Below are 21231 nucleotides of genomic sequence, written 5' to 3' on the forward strand. Positions count from 1 at the left end.
GGATCCCTGTCTTAAATATATAAAGATTTATACCACAAATAGGAAAGAAAACTGATTCAAGACTATGATCCCCCTTGACTATGGTCTGAGACACTAAGGAGGCCCATCCTGTAGCTAAAGGAGCATTTGCCTATATATCTGTGAGCTCAGGACTCATGGTCCACCTGGGTCAGGCCTCTAGAAAAGTAGCAGTAGGAATAAGCCTGAATGAGTAGGAAGAGACTGAATCCCAAGACTTGCTCAATTCAGATGCCAAGCCATGTTGTAAGGGGGGCTGGAAGGAGGATTGTCAATGTGAAGGCCTTTTATTGAAAGAGAAGTAATCACACCAAAAAAGTCGCTACCCTTTGACTAATTCCCATGTCTCACCATTTTGCTTTTAAGCTGTTGTCTGATGTCTTTCCATCCTTAAAATTTTTGAAAAGATGCCCCCACTTTTGAGAATGAACTACTGTTGCTCCTCCATAAACATGCCAAGTAGGCTTTCATCTGATATAACAGCTCTGTGCCTGTTCAACGCAAAGAACCACCTTAGAAAGCCTCAGTAAGTCCTGCTTAGGTATGGAGGGCGAGGCCTTAGGCCAGCGGAACCGCAAAAGCCGGGCTGAGGCGGAAGGGAGGCCAGACGGAAGGCAGACTCCCCAAACTACGCCAGGTGCAAGACTTCCGCCCCGCAGAGACCTTGCCTCCACCCCCACCCTCGCCGTCAGCCCAGCTCTGGTTCTGCGCAGTCTCCTGGAATGATTTGCCGTCTCTATGGCAACCCAGTAGCTGGCGTCTGAAGATGGAGACCACTGAGTCTACCGAGGGATCACAGTCACGGTGAGAGGCACAGCTCTGGCTGCAGGCTTAAGGGGACAAGGAAGGTTAATAGACTCGCTTTGCTGCGCTTCTGACAACTTTGCCGCTTTCACTTTTTTTCAGATGTTTAGATGTACAGCCCAGCTGCGAAGGACTAGGGTCTATTTCGGATCCCTTTCCTTCTTGGGATGGCCGTCATAGGTCAGCCCTGGGAGCTGCAACCGCAGAAGCTTCAGCAGCTGCTGCAGCCACTGCAGCCGCCTCCACTATCAAAGCAGCTGCATTATCTACAAAGACCCCAGCGCCCTACTCTGAACGGAGCCTTCTCATGGAGCCCTCCTCTGAAAGTCTTCTTGGGGAGCGCTACACTGGACCCAGATTTACCCACAAGATAGGCCATGGGAGACTTGGCTTTGAGCCTGTCTCTGTTTCCCATATTGCTTATACTGCAAATGACCTTAGCTCTAGCCCTGGTCTTGGCTTCAGCTCTGGCCCTGGTCCTGGCTCCAGTTCTGGTCCTGGCAGTGGCTCTGGTCAAGGTCCTGGCAACGGCTCTGGTCAAGGTCCTGGCAACGGCTCTGGTCGAGGCACGGGTCCTGGTCCTGCCGCTGATTCTAGGCATAGGCCAGGCTCTGGCCAGGGCCCTGGTTTCAGCTCCTCTGCTTCTTCAGGCTTCATAAAACCCAGGGCAGATCTGCTCCCTAATTATGCCTCCTGGAGTCACCACAGCCACTGGGAGCCTCAGAAACAACCCTGGAAATTTTTGAAAGTCTCAGAACCTGGTGCCCGAGGGCTGTGGAAGCCCCCTGAGGTTGAAGGGACAAGTAAGGTTCTCAATGAAACACTGCCACGGGGCCAGTGCCTTCTCTACAACTGGGAGGAGGAGGTATTAAGGTTTTTACCTGCTCCCTTTTCTTGAAGGCTGCCCCCAGTCGATGAGGGTGGGTACCAGAAAGGATATCATGGTCACTCAACTTGGGGCCCACAGAGAGCCACCAACCACCTGGATCAAGTCCCAAGCATGCAGGATGGCTCTGAGAGTTTCTTTTTCCGACATGGACACCGGGGACTGCTGACCCTGGAGCCACAGTCACCCATGTGCTCCAGCACCACCCAGAAAGATTCATACCAGCCCCCAGGAAACCACTCTCAGCCAATTCGAGGTATGAAACATGAGAGAATGGGCCAGAGTGAGTCTAGCAGAGAAGACAGAGAGAGGAATGTCTGATGAGTGTAAAACGCAAAGCTCAGTTTTTCTTCCTTTTCCCCAATTTTTTTTCTTCTGGGCCTGTTTCTTAACCAGACTCCCCCACTCTGTCCATTCCCTGACCTCCTGCAGGGAAACGTGAAGCCATGCTGGAGATGTTCTTGCACCACCAGATCTGGTGAGAGGCTGGGTGCAGGGGAAAGGGGAGGGGGAGGACAAAAATCAGGGGAGAATGGCCTTGATGCTCCCCAGGCCAATGTAGTAAAGAGGTGCAGGCAGAGCAGGAACCCACAAGGAAGGACTCTGAGGTCGAGTCTGTGACACACCGCGACTATGGAAAGGAGCTGGTGCAATCAGGGCCTCCTGCCCCAACAAAGGTAAGAACCCATCCCACCCCACTTGTACAGCTGGGCCCTGACAGGCTGTGGGAAAGCAGCAGGCCCAGAGGTTGAGAGAGGGAGCTTCAGGCCAAGAGTTATTCAGTATCTCTCCCTCACAGCCTCACGACTACCCTAAGGAACAGCCTGAAACCTTCTGGCTACAGAGGGCACCACAGCTACCGGTGTGTGAGGGTGACCAGGTGTTGGGAGTGGGGGAAGAGGCTGTTCTGTCCCGGCTTGGAGGAGAGAGGGCTCTGTCCTCATTCTGGCACTCCTCCAGGGTGTCAGTAACATCAGGACTCTGGACACGCCATTCCGGAAGAACTGCAGCTTCTCAACACCAGTGCCTTTGTCTCTAGGGCAGCCCTTGCCCTATGAACCCGAGAATTATTCCCACCAATTGGGAAAAATATCTTCCCTTGGCTGTCAGGGAGGAGGGCAGGTGGTGGAGGGAGGGGTAGAACTACTCCTGTCTAAGGGTCGAGGAGGGAAGTAGATGTGGAATATGGAATCTCCTTCTGTCTGTACTGAAGAGATGGGGAGGAAGTGTACTTGGTGAAGGGGCTCTTTACATAAAAAGGGTTCTCTCTCATCCTGAGACTGCTCATTCAGTGATTCTGTGAGTTACCGTGTCCATACCCCATAACCTTTCCTTGGAGTTGCCCCTAACACAGATTATGTCACCATGACTGGTTTTGTTTGTTTTATATTTGGCCAAAATATTCTGGTTTAGATACAGATATTTACAGAAGGTAGGGAGGAAAGGAACCAGGCCAGAGAGGAACAGGTATATGTACAAGGCTGGGCTGCAAAGGGCAGCAACTTCCATATAAGTTGGGGGTTTTGTGCATGTTGGTTTCCATCTCATGTGACAATGTCCACTTCTGCTATGTGGAGAGATGATGGCCACTGCCCACCCGGGTACCAGCAGCAGGGGATTGTCTGACTTGGGAAGAAGTGGGGTTTACAGGAGCCCAGCAGGTCCTTTCTGCTCTCCTAGGAGCCAGTAAGTTCGCATCTTGCCTTTTCCCTGGAAGCGGAGAAGTAGAGATAATTCAGATTCTTCTATGTTATTCCTCATATCTCCCTTCCTTCCCCCCACAAACCCCGTGATTGTGTTCATCCTCCCATTCCATGACTCCCTCCCCATGGCCTGCCATCACCTTCATCTCCACATCCCCTCGAAGCTCTAGCTGGAAGCATCCTAGCTCATCCAGGGCATCCTTGGTGGTAGAGGAGACATGAATCTTAAGGGCTGGGGTGGGATAGGGGAAATGATGGAAAGAAGAATCAAAGAAAAGGCAACCGAAGAACTGGCAGGATCGGAGAGAGCTTTACCCAACCACCATCCCTCAGGAGGGTCTCAGTCTTCCCAGGGCACATGCACTAGAACCAAAATATGTCCAAGGATGGGGCAATCAGGAACTGTGGTCTCTCAGAATGAGATTTGGAGGAACTCTGAAAAGAAGAAAAGGCCAACACAGGTTGAGGCTGATGCTGGGGTTGAGGGCTAATGTCTCACCTTGACCATTAGACTCCATTCGGGAAGCAGTGTTCACTGTGTCTCCAAAAAGACAGTAGCGGGGCATCTTCAGGCCAACGACCCCAGCACAGACGGGCCCTGTGAGAAGAAATAGGTTGGGAGAGCCTGGGAAAAGTCGATATGAGGACAGGAGTGAGAGTCAGCCTTACCCGTGTGGACCCCTATGCGTAGCCTCAGCTGGTCATGGGGTCGGTGGCGGATGCGGAAGGAAGAAACCGCATCCAGTAATGCCAGGGCCATACGAGCAATTTCCGGGGCATGGCGCTGACCATTTCTGCCTGGGAGACCAGATACCACCATGTAGGCATCTCCAATCGTCTCTACCTGATTGAGAGGGGGATGAAAAGGTCACCTCTATCTATATCAGTGGGGATGGGGAAGGGCAGAAGGAGACAAGCTGGGTACCACTATGAGTCATCCTGACAGCCTGGGGGCCAGAACATTGACTAGAAAGTAAGTGCCATGGTCCTGAGAATCTGGGAGAAGGGGAGTCAAGGGAATCGGTAAATCCTCCTGCCCATCCCAGCACCTGGCGAATACTCTACAAATGTCTGCTGAATGGACACCCTGTCTGCAACAGGACATGGTCAAATAGGCTCTGCTGTCAGGAAATGGGAAGCAAGACAACAGGGCTGCCCTGAAGAGCACAGAAGCTGGTGGGGAGGTCAGCGAGGCCCTGTGAAATGAGCCTCAGACAGCCTGAAGTGTCAAAGGTAAGAAAGCAGGCACTTGGCTTCGTTAATTGTACTGAAGCTGTGTAAGAGAAGATCCTTGTTTTTAGGAACTACACACTGACCTGTTTAGGGATAAAGGGGCACTGTGGGGCTTCCCTGGTGGCCTAGTGGTTAAGAATCTGCCTACCAATGCAGGGGAAATGGGTTCGAGCCCTGGTGCGGGAAGATCCCACATGCCGGGAAGCAACTAAACCCGTGCGCCACAACTACTGAGCCTGTGCTCTAGAGCCCGCGAGCCACAACTACTGAAGCCTGCGTGCCTAGAGCCTGTGCTCCGCAGCAAGAGAAGCCACTGCAACGTGCACCACAACAAAGAGCAGCCCCTGCTCCCCACAACTAGAGAAAGCCCGCGTGCAACAAAGACCCAACGCAGCTAAAAATAAAATAAATTTATTTCTTTTAAAAAGGGGGCACTGTGTCTGAAACTTACTTGCAAAAGGTTCAGAAAATAATATATGGAGACATAGGTTTTTTTTAAATAAAGCAAATGGGGGAAAATATAAACAATTGGTGAATGCAAGTAAAGGGTTTATGGGAGTTCTTTGTTACAGTAATAACAGAGATGGCAGAGTAAGTCCAAAGGGAAGGGACAGGAGTGGGTAATAAATATTATCTGTACAATATTAGGCATTTTCCACAATAAATTTATTATTCCCATCATACAGATAAAATATCTGAGGCTCAGGGAGCTTCTGTTACTTGCCTAAGGCCACACGGTTGGTCACAAAGCCCGATCATTTTTACTCCCAAGCACAATAAAGCCTACCCTGTGCCAACTCAATGACTTCAACAAAAAGCTTCCACTCCATAGCTTGTCCCTCACCCCAATAAATCATTCTATACCCACATCCTGTATGATTCCTCCATGTCTGGAGTGGATGAAGAGAAGAGAAAAGATGACTAGGCTATGCCTATACCCCCAGGCAAAAAGTGGCAGACAGGGGCTAGATCTTGTGATGGTTCCGATTAGGCAAGCCTTAAGGATTCACAAGAGATTAGATGGGAATGTACAATTACAGTGCCAGAGCCTCATTTGTCTACAAAGGGTACGCTAGCACTAGGATGCTGGAGACCCAGGCAGGAAAACTGACCCTGGAGCAGGTAAGGCATGTGGGATTCGGGCAGACTGGGTTTTAAAAGAGTGTCAGTGTAAGGGCAGCCCCAGCTCTCACCTTGTAGACGTCAAAGTTGTCAATTATGGCGTCAAAGCAGGTATACAGATCATTAAGAAGTGTCACCACCTAACAGGGATGGGAAAGTAGAGGCCTTAAGACTTTCCAACCTTCTAAGACTGTCCAACTAAGACTGTCCAACTTTCTAAGAATTCTTAACACACAAGCCATAACAAGATATGGAAACTACAGACCAAGCTAATCTTCCCTATTATCAAGGATCTCTATGCCCCAGTGAAGCTCCCGCAGGTCTCTACCCCACCCTCTGCCCCTCACCTGGCTCTCACCTGCATGGGGGTGCTCTCTGCTGACAAAGCTGTGAAGCCAACGATGTCACTGAAGTAGATGGTAACGCTGTCAAAGGCCTCGGCCTGTACGGTCTCTCCCCGTTTTAACTGCTCTGCCACTGAACTAGGAAGCAAAGGTACAGGTTGAGCCAAACTCAGAGAAAGAGGGTGGGAGGGCGAGAGAGAGGAAAGGAGTGTATGGCTGGAGCAGAGATGAGTTCTAACATGAAAGCTGAGCCTGGTGGAGGAGAAGGAAGGTGGCTGGGAAGACATTACAGTCCAGGGCAAGGTAAGGTGTACAGGTGGTGTGGGGTTGGAAGGGGATCCCTGGGGATGTGGGCTAAACGTCTCAAGTTGGGATTGTTCTACATACACTTGCTGGAGCAAAGGTCTGGTAGAGCAGCGTCCTAAGAAGAAGGGATGGGAAGCCAGGAAGAAGGCAGCACAACTCATTTGGAGACAGAATGAAAACACACGGTCTAGAGCCAGAATGGGCTCATGGTAGCGAGATGTAACAAAGCAGCATTCTAAGGGTTGGGAAGTGAGTTCTCAGGAGCTTGATTAGGCAGAAACCAACAGAAGAATACCACAGGAAAATTCAGGAAGGGGGACCGAAGTCTCACTGGGGTAGAATTTGGTAGAGCAGAGCCTCAGCCTTGCGTTTCTCCTCCAGGTAGGCCTGTGTGCGTTCCTCTACCAGCTTCTCCAGGTTGTTGGCATACTGCTCCATGCGCAATAGGAGGTTATCCAGTATGCTGGTGCCACCCTCCCTGGAAGGAGGCCAGGATAGGGTACCTGCTCCAAGATGCTCAAGACCCCCAGGGCTTTCTACCCAACCCACCCTCTCGGCCCCACCAACCCCACCTCACCCACTAAGACTGATGAGGCTTCTAGCCCCGGGGAGCTCCTGCACCATAGTGCCCTCTCACTTGTTAAAGCGGCGAATGAAGCCCTTAATCTGTCCAAAGTCTGGTCGCTCAGCTGCGTCCTGGGCCCAACACCGCTCCATCAGCAAAACCAGCTCTTCGTTCAGTTGGGTCCGGTCGATGCTCGGCCGGAAATAAGGCCGCTGACCATTTCGGACCTTCTGGACAATCTCTGAGGGTGATAAAGGGTTTGGATGAAGAACAGGTCCCCCACGTAGAGGAGGCTCTGGGTCGTAGATTGACTCTCACCTTTGGGGCTGAGGTCCAGGCCCTCCAAGTAGAAAGGACCACTGCGAAGGGCTATCTCCTGTAAGATGATCCCAAAGCTATAGACATCGGCCTTCTGCATGCCTGTGGTTGGCAAGGGGTTCCCACTGAGCAGTTCTGGGGCAGTCCACAGCTTCTCTGAAAAGAGGGAACAGGTGGCCAGGTCCTCAAAAAGGAAATCCCCAAGCCCACCTGGCCTCATTCCTATAATGCTCGCCGTATTACTGTCACTCCGTCTCCCTCTCCCACCCTCCGTAGGTGGAAATGATCAGGGCCGGGGGAGCAATGTAAAAGCAGGTTGTGGGGGAAGGCCTCACTGGCATAGAGGGCGTGGTTGTCATCAGGTTCAGCAGTTGATCGGAAGCTGGCCAGGCCATAGTCTGTGATTTTGAGCACAAAACGACTATCCACCACACAGTTGGAGGACTTGAGACTCCCATGGGATGCAATAATGCTGTTATGGAGAAAGGCCATGCCCTGCAGGATACAGATCAAGTCATGGGATTGGATCATATCTGGCTTGGGATACCCCCTCTCCGTGAGATGGACATTAGCTAGCTGTTTAAAGATCTTGGGACCATGGGCTTCCCTGGTGGCGCAGTGGTTGGGAGTCCGCCTGCCGATGTGGGGGACACGGGTTCGTGCCCCGGTCTGGGAAGATTCCGCATGCCGCGGAGCGGCTGGGCCCGTGAGCCATGGCCGCTGAGCCTGCGCGTCCGGAGCCTGTGCTCCGCAACAGGAGAGGCCACAACAGCGAGAGGCCCGCGTACCGCAAAAAAAAAAAAAAAAAAAAAGATCTCGGGACCATAAAAACAATAAGCTAATTTCGGAATGCATCCTTTGTACAGTTTCCACCCCAGGAAGCAGGCAAAATAGGAGAGTCGTCTCTTCCTGGTACCTTAAGCAGTATATCGGCACCCAAGCACCAGGGATAGGAGACATGCTTAAGAGGAAGGACAAGGGGAGCTATCAGTTATCACCCTGGAAAGGGCGGTCTGTCTTCTGAGTAATGACGGGATCAGAACTCTGAGGGTGAACTCCAAGAATACAACACCCATGGTGGCCTCAAATGCTTGGCCACTACTCAGGAAGACATGGCTTGAGATCCAGGTACCAAGAGTACCTGGATGCACCAAGGAAGACGAGCCAGTTGTAAACTTTAACATACAACCATGTATAGGCAGGCAAGTCGAGATAGGGGAGGAAAGCCATCTACTACAGGGGATGTCGGGCCAGAGAGAAAGTGGAGAAAATAGTAAATTAGAAAAACCTGGGAAATGGACAAAGGTAGGAGGTAGCTACCAAGCCAATGTAGAAGCCTGAGACTTCTGGCCCCCCTGGGGCCAGAGAGGAGAGAAAGGTTGCCTATGAGGGACTCTAAGGCAGGTCCTAAGAAGGCAGGTCCCTGCTTCCCCTGGGAAGTCAGTTCAGGTGGAACCGAAAAAGGATACGGTGTCCTGTATGCTAACCTCCTTTAAATGTTTAGCTCTGGGCTTAAACAACTCAAAACTCTAGTCTCTGTGAACTCTTCCTTTTTATTCGTTGCATCTTGATATCAACAAACCTTTGGGAATCTCCAAACTCGTGAATACAGATGTTAGGCTTCTGGCTTTGTTCTAAATCACCTTTCCATCAAATCACTGTTCTCTCAAGAGTCATGTTTTTCTTACATTTATCATCACACCTCCAGCTGAGCACCACATCAACTTTACCTAATATTTTATCTCTGACTTGATGGCAAACTTTAACACACACACACAAAATTTTTTAAATAACCTCTTGAAAACTATGCAGAGAAACCAAAGCCAGCTCCAGGTGTGGTACAGGTGATCCACTAGGCTAGCTCACTGGCTAGGGGACTTGCTTCTAAACACCTGTCCCACCTGTGCAAGATTCAAATTTATGCCTTCACAAATCCATAGACCTCTGGGTCACTTGAAAATAGCTGAAACCTAGTATATTAGAAGATACCAAACATTTAGTATAATTTTCCTTGGCTTCTCTTAGTTTTACTAATAAATGTTCATTTCGAATTTCAGTTTTTCTGAACAAAAGAGCAGATACGTGAAATATTGGTTAGAGAGTAAATGATGAGGAAAAAAAATAGAAGATAAATGTTTGGAGACCCCATTAATTTTTCCCTGCTAAGAGATTTTAATATAAACTCTTGGAGGAAAAAGAAAAGATGATGGAGAGAGATTTGAGATATTTGAGATCTGAGATTTGAGCTAGGGCAGGAAGACAAAAGTTCTCTACAAGTACAGGACTCTTTGTGGCAGATAAAACTCATTCCCCCCAATTAAAAGCCCCCAATCCATTGTTTACCCATTATGACCCAACCTTAAGAATAAGGGGAAATGGAGAGATGGAATTTTTAGACTAGGAAGAGAAATCATAAGCAAAGATAGAAAGAGGGAGGCATTTTAAAGTGGATGAACTCAAGGAGGAGTGGGGAAGACTCACCTTAACAAGGTCATTAATGAGTGAGTAACGAAACATCCAATCCAAGTTGATGCTATCATTTTCCAGAATATCCTGGTAAGTGACATGGAATAGATTATGTGACTTTCCTAGCCCCACTATTACCTGCACAGTCAGTGTAACTTTGGGCCTATCTCCCCTGCCCCTATAATCCCCACCTATATCCCTCACCTGTAAACTCCCACGAGGACAATACTCGGTGACGATGCAAATGTTGGGAGGGTCTATGCAGGCGCCAATGAAGCGAGTGAGATGGTTGAACTGAACATCTCTCATCTAGGAAAAAAAAAAAAGGAAGAAAAAGAGAATTGAAAGAGCTAAAAATTAGATACAGAAATCTACCACTACATGAGAGGACCTTTCTCTTAATTGTCCTTACAACTTGAAATCATTTATAAATAAACCCATTGCCCTCCTAGCCAATTTTACTGTTCCCTAGTCCTCCCCTTCCCGTTCCCCTTCCCCATTCTTATTTACCCCTGGCCCTCAACCCATACACCATGACTTACATGTTTGAGTTCAAACAGAACCTGCCGGGTCAGCTCAATGCGCTTCTTATTCACATGTTTGATGGCAACAACATTTCCCTGATGGTGGGAGTGAAAGGGGAAGAGGGACATTAATATCAGAAAGGGTCTCTGGGTGCTGGGAAAGACTGGAGAACTGTGGGAGCATCCAGGAGATCAGCTGGACAGAGAGGAGGGTTATGAGGAGCAGAGGGTCACGGGAAGAGGTGACAGATGTGGATGAGACAGAATGAAATGGTGGGGACCAGAACAAGTGGACGACTGTTCACCTTGAAGTGACCGGTGTTGGCAAAGATCTGGTATTTCCCATGGGCTGTCATGAGCGAGCCGTAACTGGATCCCCGCTGGGGCCAAGGGCAACATGGAGGCGGAAGGATGAAAGGAACATTAGATGGTGGTGGTAGTGCAGGTGCTATCATTACAGGCTGATGTGCTGGGAAAGGTCCAGGGTACGAAAGGACAGGCACTCAGAGGGAAGCAGAGGGACAGCTGAGACGAGGGCTCACCAGCGACAGTGTGAGGCGACTGCCTGCACTTTTATGGTATCGCTCTGAATTGCCAAATTGCAGCTCCTCCCAGCGAATGCGCCACAACATGCTAGCCAGCTCTTTCTCCAGCATCAGTTTTCTGTAAGGACTGCACACCTCAGTTGACTGGCAAGCCCAATCCTACCACCCCAGAAGCCAACAGCGGGGTTGCAGAGACTTCCCGGCAGCTCCTGAAGCTGCGGTTGTCACGCCCCAGACACAGGACTGAGAGAGAGGGATGCATTCCCTCCCCCGTGTTCTAGGGGCCTCCTGGCCTCAGCCAGAAGGCTGTGTGGAAATGGGAGGGAGGGAGTAGGTCAGCGGAAAGCCCAGAACTCACCGGAAAATGAGGAAGCTGGAAACGCCAAACATGATGAAGGTGATTCCTGTGCCCAGCGCCACGATTGCCAGAGTGGAAAGTGGGGCTGAAGGGAGAGGGGGCCCTGAGAAAGACTGTGTGTGGTGCTGTGAACGGGGAGGGGGGATGCTCTTAGGTGCAGGGAGCTGACAGATCTCGAGAGGTAAAGAAGCAGGCAGGGGGCATGGGAGAACAGGTGATATAGAGCTAAGGGTGGGGGAGCCCGTGAGGAGGAGGTAAAAGAATGCAAAGTCAAGGGAGGAAGGATTGCTCCCAGTCCCTGCACACACCCACTTTTATCACAGGATGGGTCGTCCAAGTCAAAGGCACAAGGGGGATTGTCCAAGGGGGGGGCCCCCTTCACCCAGGGGATGGGCCGTCCTGTCCACCAAATCTGCTTTTCAGCTCCCGAGTAGTGGGCTGCAGGCTGTGAGGAAGGAGAAAACAGGGCCCACAGGCCTGCTCCCACCAGCCTCCTCCCCCCAAACCCAGCTACTTGGGTGCTTTTCTCCCCATCCTACCGCCCACCCACCAAGCAGCTCCAGCAGAGGAAATAAGTCCCTGCCTCTAGAACCTGTGATTCTGCCCCCGTTAACCCCTTGAAAGCTGGGTTTGCAGGCCCCCCACTCTCCTCCCTGCCTCATCCCCCATCACCTGAAAGTCCCCAGAATCCAGGTCTCCCATGGCCCACAGGACAAAATCAGTCTCCCGGTCATTGTTCTTGTCCATAACAACCAGTCCAGTTACACCTAAGACAGAAAGGAGTACCCCTTGCTTTGAGATCTACCCTAGGCCCCTCTCCTATCCTCCCAATCCCTCCAGTCACCTCACAGTCTGTCCCTGCCCCCATTCTTAATGTGCCCACCTCTGCCATGTTCTCTGACCCCTACTAACTCTCCCTCCTGCCCCTGGTGTCTGTGTTTTCTTCTGCCCACTCCACTCCTGAGCGTGACAGCGGCACTCTGGCCTCCAACTGACCCTCTCCATTACCATGGTATCTTCTTCCTTGCATCTTCTCGACAATTCGAAGTCCATCTTCCCGGGTGCCTCCTTCCTGTATTGTCTCATTCAGGACTTCAGCATATAGCAGGATCCCATCGTAGAAGCAGCCAGCAATGAGGTTCATCTGGGGGTGGTAACTTCAGCAGTGCTCTCCAAAGGTCCTGCCAGGCCCCTTCCCCAGCCCCCTTTTCCATCTCTGGGGTCTCCTTCTACCTCTCCTCGCTCTGGTTTGCTTTCTTCCCTCCTCTCATTCCTAAGGTGCCATCCCTGCCTCACTGAACACTAAGGCAGAAGAGAAAATCCTGAATGGAAGTGGACAGCCCCCAAAGTAGGGCTGGCTCCATGGCCAAGGCTTGATTCTGAGTTAGGGAGAAGAGGCTTCCCTCAAAGCCTGGCCTGATTCTCGGGGAAAGAGAGATCTACTTACGAGGGAAGGGGCCAGCTCCACACCAAAATCTTCCCGAGCTCTTATCAGAAGACGATTCTGGAATTCCTGATACTCAGGATTCGGGGGTTCTCGGTATGTGATGACCAATACCATCTGTACGAACAGCACATGGGAGAGTGGAAATGATTCAAGATGGGCATTAGGGGAAGAGAGGAAGCAGGACAGGGAAACTTGCTGAAATATACATGATATAAAATGTACATGGGTGACTCTGAAGGCCGAGAGGATACTAAACTCGTGTGTGTGTGTGTGTGTGTGTGTGTGTGTGTGTGTGTGTGTGTGTGTGTTTAATACTCTGGGGACAGCAGGTGGCACACCTCCATACAAGATAGATAGACAGGATGGTTCTGGGAAGGTGGAGACTGGGAAATACATGAAGTCAACTCCATCCCCCAAACTGGGCTCCTCATCGTCCTGGAGCCCCTACTACCACCCAGGCCTCCCAGCAGGGCTGCCATAACACTCACAGCTCCTCTGTCCCATCCTTTCTGGGCACCTGTTTACTGGCAAGGACAACACTGAGCAACAGCTCCTCTCCCTGGTGTTAATTACTGCTAATGTTATCAGTAAAATGTTTACATTTTCATTTGGGCCACTTGAGCACAGTGCCTCCACCCAGTGAATTAGAGATTTCAGGTCCTATGACAACTGGGGGAAATCCTTTGAGAGAGTGATTCCATCTGTAAAAAGCCATGAGCCGGCTCCTTTAATGTGCATGGAACACCCACCATATGCAGTCCTGCATACTGGCATAGTCCCACACATCATGAGTCACAAGGAAAACACACAGTCACATGCCCACACACATCTCATAGATAAGCCAGTGGCACACATGGTCTCATTCATGCACACTTCTCATTGGCCACAGTCAGCATGTCTCTGTCTTTCCCTGGGATGCCTGCCTGGCTCCCACTGGCCCACTGGCCTCACACACTTCCCGCTTCTTGGCCTCTGCCTCCACCTCAGGCCTCCACAATCACTGAGACCAGCCTCTGCCTTCGTCAGGGAACTGGCACTGCAACTTTGGGGAAAGACTTCAGATCAATATATTTTGTGAAACGTGACTTTGTGAAATGAGAGATTAAAACTAGTCGTTTTGGGACTTCCCTGGTGGCGCAGTGGTTAGGAATCCACCTGCCAAGGCGGATCCACCTGCCAGGTTCGATCCCTGGTCGGGGAAGATCCTACGTGCCGCAGAGCAACTTAGCCCGTGTGCCACAACTACTGAGCCTGTGCTCTAGATCCCGCGAGCCACAACTACTGAGCCCGTGTGCCACAACTCCTGAAGCCCATGCGCCTAGAGCCCGTGCTTCACAACAAGAGAAGCCACCACGATGAGAAACCTGCGCACCGCAATGAGGAGTAGCGCCCCCTCGCCACAACTACAGAAAGCTCATGTGCAGCAACGAAGGCCCAACACAACCAAAAAATAAATATAATAAATAAAATTGATTCTTTAAAAAATAAAACTAGCCGTTTCTACCAGTTGTGTTAATTCCTGTCATAGAAAGTACCATAGAGATACTAGATATATCACTTACGATCTATTATAGATCAATTCATTCCAGGTAGGAAATAATGAAGTCAGTTTCTAATACACATTGATTATATTAGACTGGAGTCTACTTCATGATGTAATTATTCTTACTGGAGCGTTTGGATGCTTGATCACACACTGCTAATACTCTCCCACTGTCAGGCAGAATTAAAAAGGAGAGGGAGACTGAGGGTGGGGCTGGAAGGGTTCGTTCAGTAACACCTATTCAAAGAATAAAAGAAAAATAGAAGGGTAGGATACGGTTGACAAAAAATGTAAAAAGTTAGTTAAAAAACTTGAAAAGATCAGGCTTCACACAATGTCTATTTCGTTATAAAGGTTGATAATAGGTTTTCAATGCTTTTTAAAAAGTAAATGCCTAGGTTTGTTTCTTTGCTAGACTAGCAGTTCTCAATCTTTTTGCTCTCATGACCCCTTTACGCCACTAGAAATTATTGAGGACCCCAAGGAGCTTTTGTTTGTTTGGATTACATCTATCAATATTTACCATATTAGAAATTAAAACTGACAAAGTTTTAAAACACAAGAATACACAAGCACACCTCCTATAGCTGCCAGAATGATGACATCATCACACGTCACATAACCTCTGGAAAACTCCACTGTACAATCATGGAAGAATGAGAGTGACGGAGGCAAATAACACCTTAGTATTATTTTTAAACTAGTTTTGCCCTCATGGTCCCCCTAAAAAAGGATTCCAGGGGCCCCCAGGATCCCAAGACCACACTTTGAGAACTGCTATGCTCGACTCTGTTTTGCTGTGGTTACCAGCTACTAAAAAAAAGAGAGAGAAGCAGAAGAACTTCCAAAGAATTTCTGTTCTTGCTCAGGGGCTAGAGAGAAGGTAAAGGTAGGTAACTGTGTCCCGTTCCACAGGGGACCCCAGGCGGGGGAAAAAAAAAAAAAAAAAAAAGCAAAGGCTGCCAAAATGGGTACAGCGGTGGGTGGAAGCCAGGAGGGCACCCGGGAAATGTGCAAGGACAGCAGATGCCTGGCTCTGCCTGTGGGCCCACCCACACCCAGACCCACTCTGGCTGCCGCAGGAGGTGCTGTTAACAGTGGCCTAAATTAACAGAATGGTCTCCACAAGAGATGCTGCCTTCCACGGCCCTTGGTTTACTGCTTACTTCCATTCTAGCCGCTGGTGTCCCCCATCTGTACCCCAGTCTCATGCTGGTCACCTAGTTTGTGGCTTCTCCCTGGGTTTCTGACCCTGTAGAATGTCCTCAAATGTCCAGACAGAGCCTCTGGATCCTTAGAGCCTAGTCATTTGGTTAGTTCCACCGTATCTACGTATTCTTCCCTTTCCTGGTTGATCATCTTGGTTTACAGTACCTGCCGGCTCTACTCCTGTCTAAATGAATTCCTAACCCCATCCCCCCTCTTCCCAACACACACGTTGATTCAATTCAACAAACGTGCTAGGCACACGGAATACAAAGACAAGCATGGTCCCTGCCCTCAAGCGGCTACGGTTCAATGAGGGAGAAAAATCATAGCAACATATTTAATTTGAGAGTCCTCTCCCCCAATAGCTAGTATCCAGCATGAGCTGGGACCCCTTCCTTGGGCATGACACCCTCCTGGAAAGGCTGTGGGCATCTATATCAGGGACTCCTCACCTCTGCCGCCACCTTTTCCAGGCTGGCCTGCTCTGGGACCCCAGCGGGCCAGGTATCTCTGGGGTGTGGGCTCTCTGCTCTTTCACCCTTGTCTGGAGCTGACCACACCACTTCCCTTTGATTTTCCCCTCAGCATATTCTTGACTGCCCCTTCTCTTATATCGTAGCAAAACCTCCCTCTTTGTTTTTCTGTCTGAATAATGCCTACAGTGAGTGGGAGAGCTGAGAATTAATTTACAGTTCACCCTGGAAAAACTTGGGTTTGAACTGCACAGGTCCACTGATATGCAGATTTTTTTCAATAAACGCAGACCATGATACTACATGATCTACACTTGGTTGAATCCACAGATGTGGATGGAACCTCCAAGAGGGAAGCCTGACTGTAAAGTTATACTCAGATTTTCGATTGCATGGAGGGTGGGTGCCCCTAGCCCCCACAGTGTTCAAGAGTCAACTGTATGTAACTAATTGTTAGCAGACTAGATCCCTCCTCCTCCTACCCTAAGTGCTGGGGCCCCTTGGCTGGTAGGAATTCTCCCACAAGAAGAGAGGTGTTCCCTCCACAAAGAGAGTATGGCCCAGAAACCTGTGGAGTCTTCCCATTTGGGAGGGTTAGAGAGACCCTCCTTGACCACACTAGCTAAAGCACAACCCCCCTGATACTCTCCTCTCATACCACGCTATGCTTTTTTTCTCTTTTTAAGTAACACATCACAGTTTGTTCTATGTTTGTATCTATTGCTTGTTTATGTCTGTCTGTTCTACTGAATGTAGGCTCCAAAAGGCAGGGACATCTGTTATGTTCTCTGCTGTATACTAGCACCTCGCACAGTGACTAGGACATAACAGGTGCTAGCTAAGTAAACACTAACAGAATGAGTCAGTCTTCAGATGAATCAGACATTGACTGAATAATGTTGTAAGTTCTAGAGGAGTTAGAGATAGGCACAAGAGTGGGAAATTCAGTCCAACCTGAGGATTCAGGGATTGTTTCCTAGAAGGGAAAATAATTGATTTGAGTATTATAGAATACACAAGCATTATCCAGACACACAAAGGTGAGAAGGTCGTTTTAGGCAAAAGTTCAGCAGCAACAAAACCTGTCCTGCCACTGCCCGTGTTCAAGTGTGACGGTCACAGACTTATACTCAGGCATGCAAACAGATATGTCATTCACAGTCAGACACTACCGAATATATAATCACAGCCACATAAAACCTTACTCATTGCAGAAGGTGGCCACCCAAGTCCAGCCCTTATACACATCTACTTAGAGTCAAAGAATCTCAGGGTTGAAAAGACCTGAAGGTTATCCTATACGCCACCTCAAATTCTTTTTGGGATAAGAAGGGGGTATGCATAAATAAGTTTTAAAAAGTACTTATATACATAAGTAAGTGAAAAATTGGTGGGAGAATCAGGGAGCAATTCATGGGTATGATTTTGAGAGGGAGAGATTTGGGGTAAGGGGAGGAAGACCACTGTGGACAAAAGCAGCAAAGAGCCCAAAGGCAGCGGGGCAGGGAGGCCCGAGGTAGCAGGTCTGAGCGAGGTCTAGCCGGCTGGAGTACTCAGCAGTACTGGGAGGTAAGATTTTAAAAGTGGGTTGAGGACTGTATAAAATCTTAAATGTCATGATAAGGAGTCAGGACTTTATTCTGTAGGAAATAAGTCATTGAAAGTTTTGAGCAGAGAAGTGAAGTGAAGACCGTCATGTCAATTTTCCCTACAAACTGCTTCTCATATCCATCTCTTTTCATTCCTGCTCTCATCACCATAGTTCAAGCCCATACCTCCATACCGCATTCTAACCTATTGCAGGTGGCCTCACTGTCTCCTCCTCTTCTAATCCAACCTGAGTTCTGTCAGTATATTTCTCATCACAAAAAAACCTCAAAGACCCCACCATTCAAGTCCAAACGCCTCAGTCTTAGGTTCAGAGCTCTCCTTAATCTGAATCTACCTCCGCAGCATTATTTCCTATAATGTGCTCCAAGTGAACCATTCTTTCTTGTCAGGTCAGTATCTTCTTGGATCCCCAAACATGTCCATTCCCATCTTTTTTTCTTTGCTCCAGCTGCCTGCATCCTCTCTCCCACTCTGACTAGGAATATGACATCTATCTTTAAAGTCACCATAGAGTCTTGCTTCCTTTATAACAGCTTCCCCTAAACCCAGCCCACAGTGACTCTCTCCTCTGAACCACTCAAGTTCTTAGTGTCTGTTCCAGGACACATCATCACATCCTTTCTTGTACTTGTATCTAACTGCAACACAATCATGCCTCGCCTCTCTAGAAAGGGTGGAAGCCCTCCCAGGGGCGGGGTATAGATCTTTTCCTGAACTTCCCCCCCCCCACCCCACGATATATGTACCATTGGTACTTAGGAAAAGTCAGTGTTCCAGGATCTCGGGAGGTAGCCTTGGAAGACACACTGAGAAAGAGCCACAAAGGTGAGACTAGACTTGGAAAGCCTCTGTCCATTTAATCCCTGTGGTTCACAATTCTTGCCCTGTTGCTAGGGTTTCTGTGGGGTCTTGTGACAGACAGAGAATTCCCAAAAAAGCTCCTCTCCCTGCTCCCTTCAAGTTTGGCTCAAATGATACCTGAAAAGCTTCTCTGAGGGCCTCGGCCTGTTCCCAGGTGCGATTGTCCTGCCAGGGCCGGCCTGTGGAGCGCGTGGGGCCCGCACGGAGACTCTCCCCAAAGACATCCAGGTAAAAGAAGACATAATCTCCATTGGTCAGGTTCTCCCTCTGGGCCTGAAGCAGGATCTCATGCAGCATCTCCAGAGGGCCGCAGATATACACAACTGGGAGCAGGTACGTGACAGAGGGGCACTCTGAGAAAGCATCCAGGACCCTAGACAGCCCCCTCTCTGACCATCTGCATTCCCATCTTTAGCGAGGAAGAGAGGCCCTAATCTATCAACCACCCAGCAGATGTTCCCCATCCCTCCCCCCTTGGAGTCTATGTCATAAGTACCCTGGGACCGTATGGACCATCTGGCAGAAGTCAGAGCCTGACTCCAGACCCCAGAGGAAGGGAGCTATCTTTCAAGCCCCTCCTCTTCCAGAGCCCTGCCTGCTGCTCCCCGCCAGCCCTCCTCACTCCCCCACTCTGCCCTGTCTTTCCCTAAGCTCAAAGGCACTGACTGCTCAGAACTTCTCTCAGTGGGAGCTCTACCTGTCTTTCCCAACCTAATCAGCTGCACCGCGAAGCCCATTTATGGAGTCTTCACGCTTTTTATGCCACCAAGGGGTACTGGCGGCCCAGTCTGAGAAGTCTCTGCTCACAGACAGGCACACATTTTGGAGTGACCATCAACCACACTCACTACTCCAGGGAACTCACACTGCTCCCCAAATTCAACTTCCCCCAATCCCACACTCTCCCCGACACAAGCTTCTCCCCTCAGGCCATCTTACTCCTTGTTCACATCTGTCTGTGACATCCACAAGCCCCCCAACATAACGCCTTAGCCCCTCCCAGGGGCTCCATCCACACGTGTTTCTTGATCCCAACCACCACATTCGGCTCCTCCATGGCTATCTCCATCTACAGCTTCCCAGTGCTCAGCTCCAGGGACACAGCGACCCTCCTCCCCTGACCCTAAGTAGCCCGGGCCACACTCACTGCGCCCGTTGGCCCGGATGAAGTGGGTGGCCTGCTCAGGGCCCCCCGGCTCACGGGCATACACCTGGTGCTGCACACTGAGGTTGCTGCCCTGCAGGGCCTCAAAGACGCCCTCGATGGTGAAGTAGTGAGGCCGGTCATCTGTGCGAGCATCCAGATACAGCAAGGCAGCACGGGCAGTCCAATTGAAGTGCCCATGTAGCGTCACTACAAACTCACCCAGCTTGGGAGCAGAGGGACCAGTGCGCACCAGGGTACGATAATGCTCATTCTTAGCCGCAAAACCAGAGGCCACAGCACCCGCAGTCAGCAGGGGAAGGCGCCAATGTGAGGCAAAGCGGGCCACAGAGGCAGCGGGGTACACGCAACCGGGGCCCAACAGAAGGTCGGGATCGTGGTAGAGCTTGAGGTCCACAGCGCGCAGCGGGGCCAGGTACTCAGAGCAGGCGCCATCTAGTTCAGAGCTGACGAACCGTAGGTCCACGGGCAGCGCCCGGCCCAGCGCCTCCACAGCGAGTGCCACAGCGGGACCCACCCGTGGCCAGGCCCAGGCATAGCTCAGGTTGTGTTCTGGCAGCACCACCGCCAGCGTCAGGTTCCGCGCCCCCGGAGGACGCACCCCACCTGCCAGGGCCGCCACCACCAGCAGGAGTGATGGCAGTGCCATGGGGAGGAAGCAGCGGCCCCACCCCCCCCAGAACCTGGGGCCACTCTGGCCTACGGGGGAGCCACAAGCACCGCCCAGCCTGGAACCTGGGGAAGGCCGCCAGGGAGAGAAGTGAGGATAAGCTAGGTAGGCTGGGATACAGAAAGTGGCAGGAATCGGGGAGGAGGAGATGGGAGGAAGCCCCGGGGAGTGGGTCCACCAGCCTAGGGCAGGGACGGAGGAGGGCCAAGAGTAGGGTGGCAGGAGGAGGCAGGGACCAAGGGGGCCTGTGACTGGGATGAGGAGAGCGAGAGGTGAATTCGTCTGATGAATCTAAAGCTGAGAAGGAAAAGGGGATCCGAGACTGGGATGGGGTGGAGGGGGGGGGGTTGGCTGGTACAAAGAGAAGGCCTGGGGGGACCTCACCGCTGAAAGGGCTAGGAGGGCAGAGAGCTGCGAAAAGAAGGACCAAGGGGATAAGGTGGGAGGGGGCCGGCGCGGCGGAAGGACTGGGACCATGGGCAGGCGGGCAGCGAAGCGAGGCCTGGGCCGGAGGAGAAGGAAAGGCAGGGGTAAATCTCCCTGTGAAGGCTTCTCCCGAAGCTCCTGCTTGGACTAACGGGCCCAGGGCGCTGGTCCCATCCGGAGCTGCGGCGGCCCCGCCCGTGTCCCCGCTCCTCTCTGCTCCGCTTCTCCTGGGTCCGGGCGGCCGGAGCTGCCCCGCGCTTCCTCCCGCCCCCCGCCTGGGCCCCCGGGCGCGCCGCTCGTCCAGGTCAGGTTGCCGCGGCCCGGCCGTCTCCGCTCGCTGCGCCGGCGGCTGCAGAGTGTGACTCCCCGGGCAGGCCGCCCGCCCCCGCCCCCGCCCCGCGCCTTCCCCGCCCCCTCCCCGCGGCCCCTCCTCCTCCCCCGCCCGGCCCCACCCTCCGGCGCCTGCTGTCTTCCCCCCTGCCGACTCCCCACTCCCACCCGGGCGCCCGGGGACCTCCCAGGTCTCCAACCCACCCGGCGACAGCCCGGGGGCTCCGCGCAAGGGCCTCTCAGGCCGGCGAGGTCCCGGGCGTCCCCTCACTTTAAGGCCTACCCCGTCTCCCCCAGGCCCCTG

At 51.3% G+C, this 21231-nt stretch overlaps 2 protein-coding genes across 6 annotated transcripts; one reads left to right on the top strand and one right to left on the bottom strand.

Moving 5' to 3' along the window:
• Positions 1-115: 115 nt before the first annotated feature.
• SPAG8 (sperm associated antigen 8) lies at positions 116-3423 on the top strand. Its single transcript, XM_060154859.1, is given in 8 exon segments — positions 116-822; positions 925-1687; positions 1790-1964; positions 2141-2186; positions 2271-2385; positions 2508-2570; positions 2669-2822; positions 2825-3423. Coding segments are annotated over 8 exon segments (1395 nt in total). The 5' UTR covers positions 116-784; the 3' UTR covers positions 2866-3423.
• Positions 3079-20916, bottom strand: NPR2 (natriuretic peptide receptor 2). 5 transcript variants are annotated; one of them, XM_060154852.1, is made up of 22 exons: positions 19484-20909; positions 18454-18659; positions 12640-12753; positions 12201-12336; positions 11865-11959; positions 11505-11637; positions 11193-11277; positions 10832-10961; positions 10595-10669; positions 10308-10385; positions 9970-10074; positions 9781-9852; positions 7635-7794; positions 7300-7455; positions 7054-7222; positions 6748-6894; positions 6125-6248; positions 5838-5906; positions 4081-4255; positions 3911-4009; positions 3552-3643; positions 3079-3418 (listed from the first exon to the last, which is right to left on the bottom strand). In XM_060154852.1, the coding sequence occupies exons 1-22, from the start codon at positions 20148-20150 to the stop codon at positions 3353-3355; spliced, it is 3153 nt and encodes a 1050-aa protein (XP_060010835.1). In that variant the 5' UTR covers positions 20151-20909; the 3' UTR covers positions 3079-3352. The 5 variants fall into 5 exon arrangements, with proteins under 5 accessions (XP_060010835.1, XP_060010836.1, XP_060010837.1 ...); XM_060154853.1 differs by having other exon boundaries at positions 10832-10952; positions 19484-20908; XM_060154854.1 differs by lacking the exon at positions 10595-10669.
• Between the last annotated feature and the right edge of the window lie 315 nt (positions 20917-21231).

The sequence above is a fragment of the Lagenorhynchus albirostris genome, chromosome 7, assembly GCF_949774975.1.
Source record: "Lagenorhynchus albirostris chromosome 7, mLagAlb1.1, whole genome shotgun sequence".
Lineage (NCBI taxonomy): Eukaryota > Metazoa > Chordata > Mammalia > Artiodactyla > Delphinidae > Lagenorhynchus > Lagenorhynchus albirostris.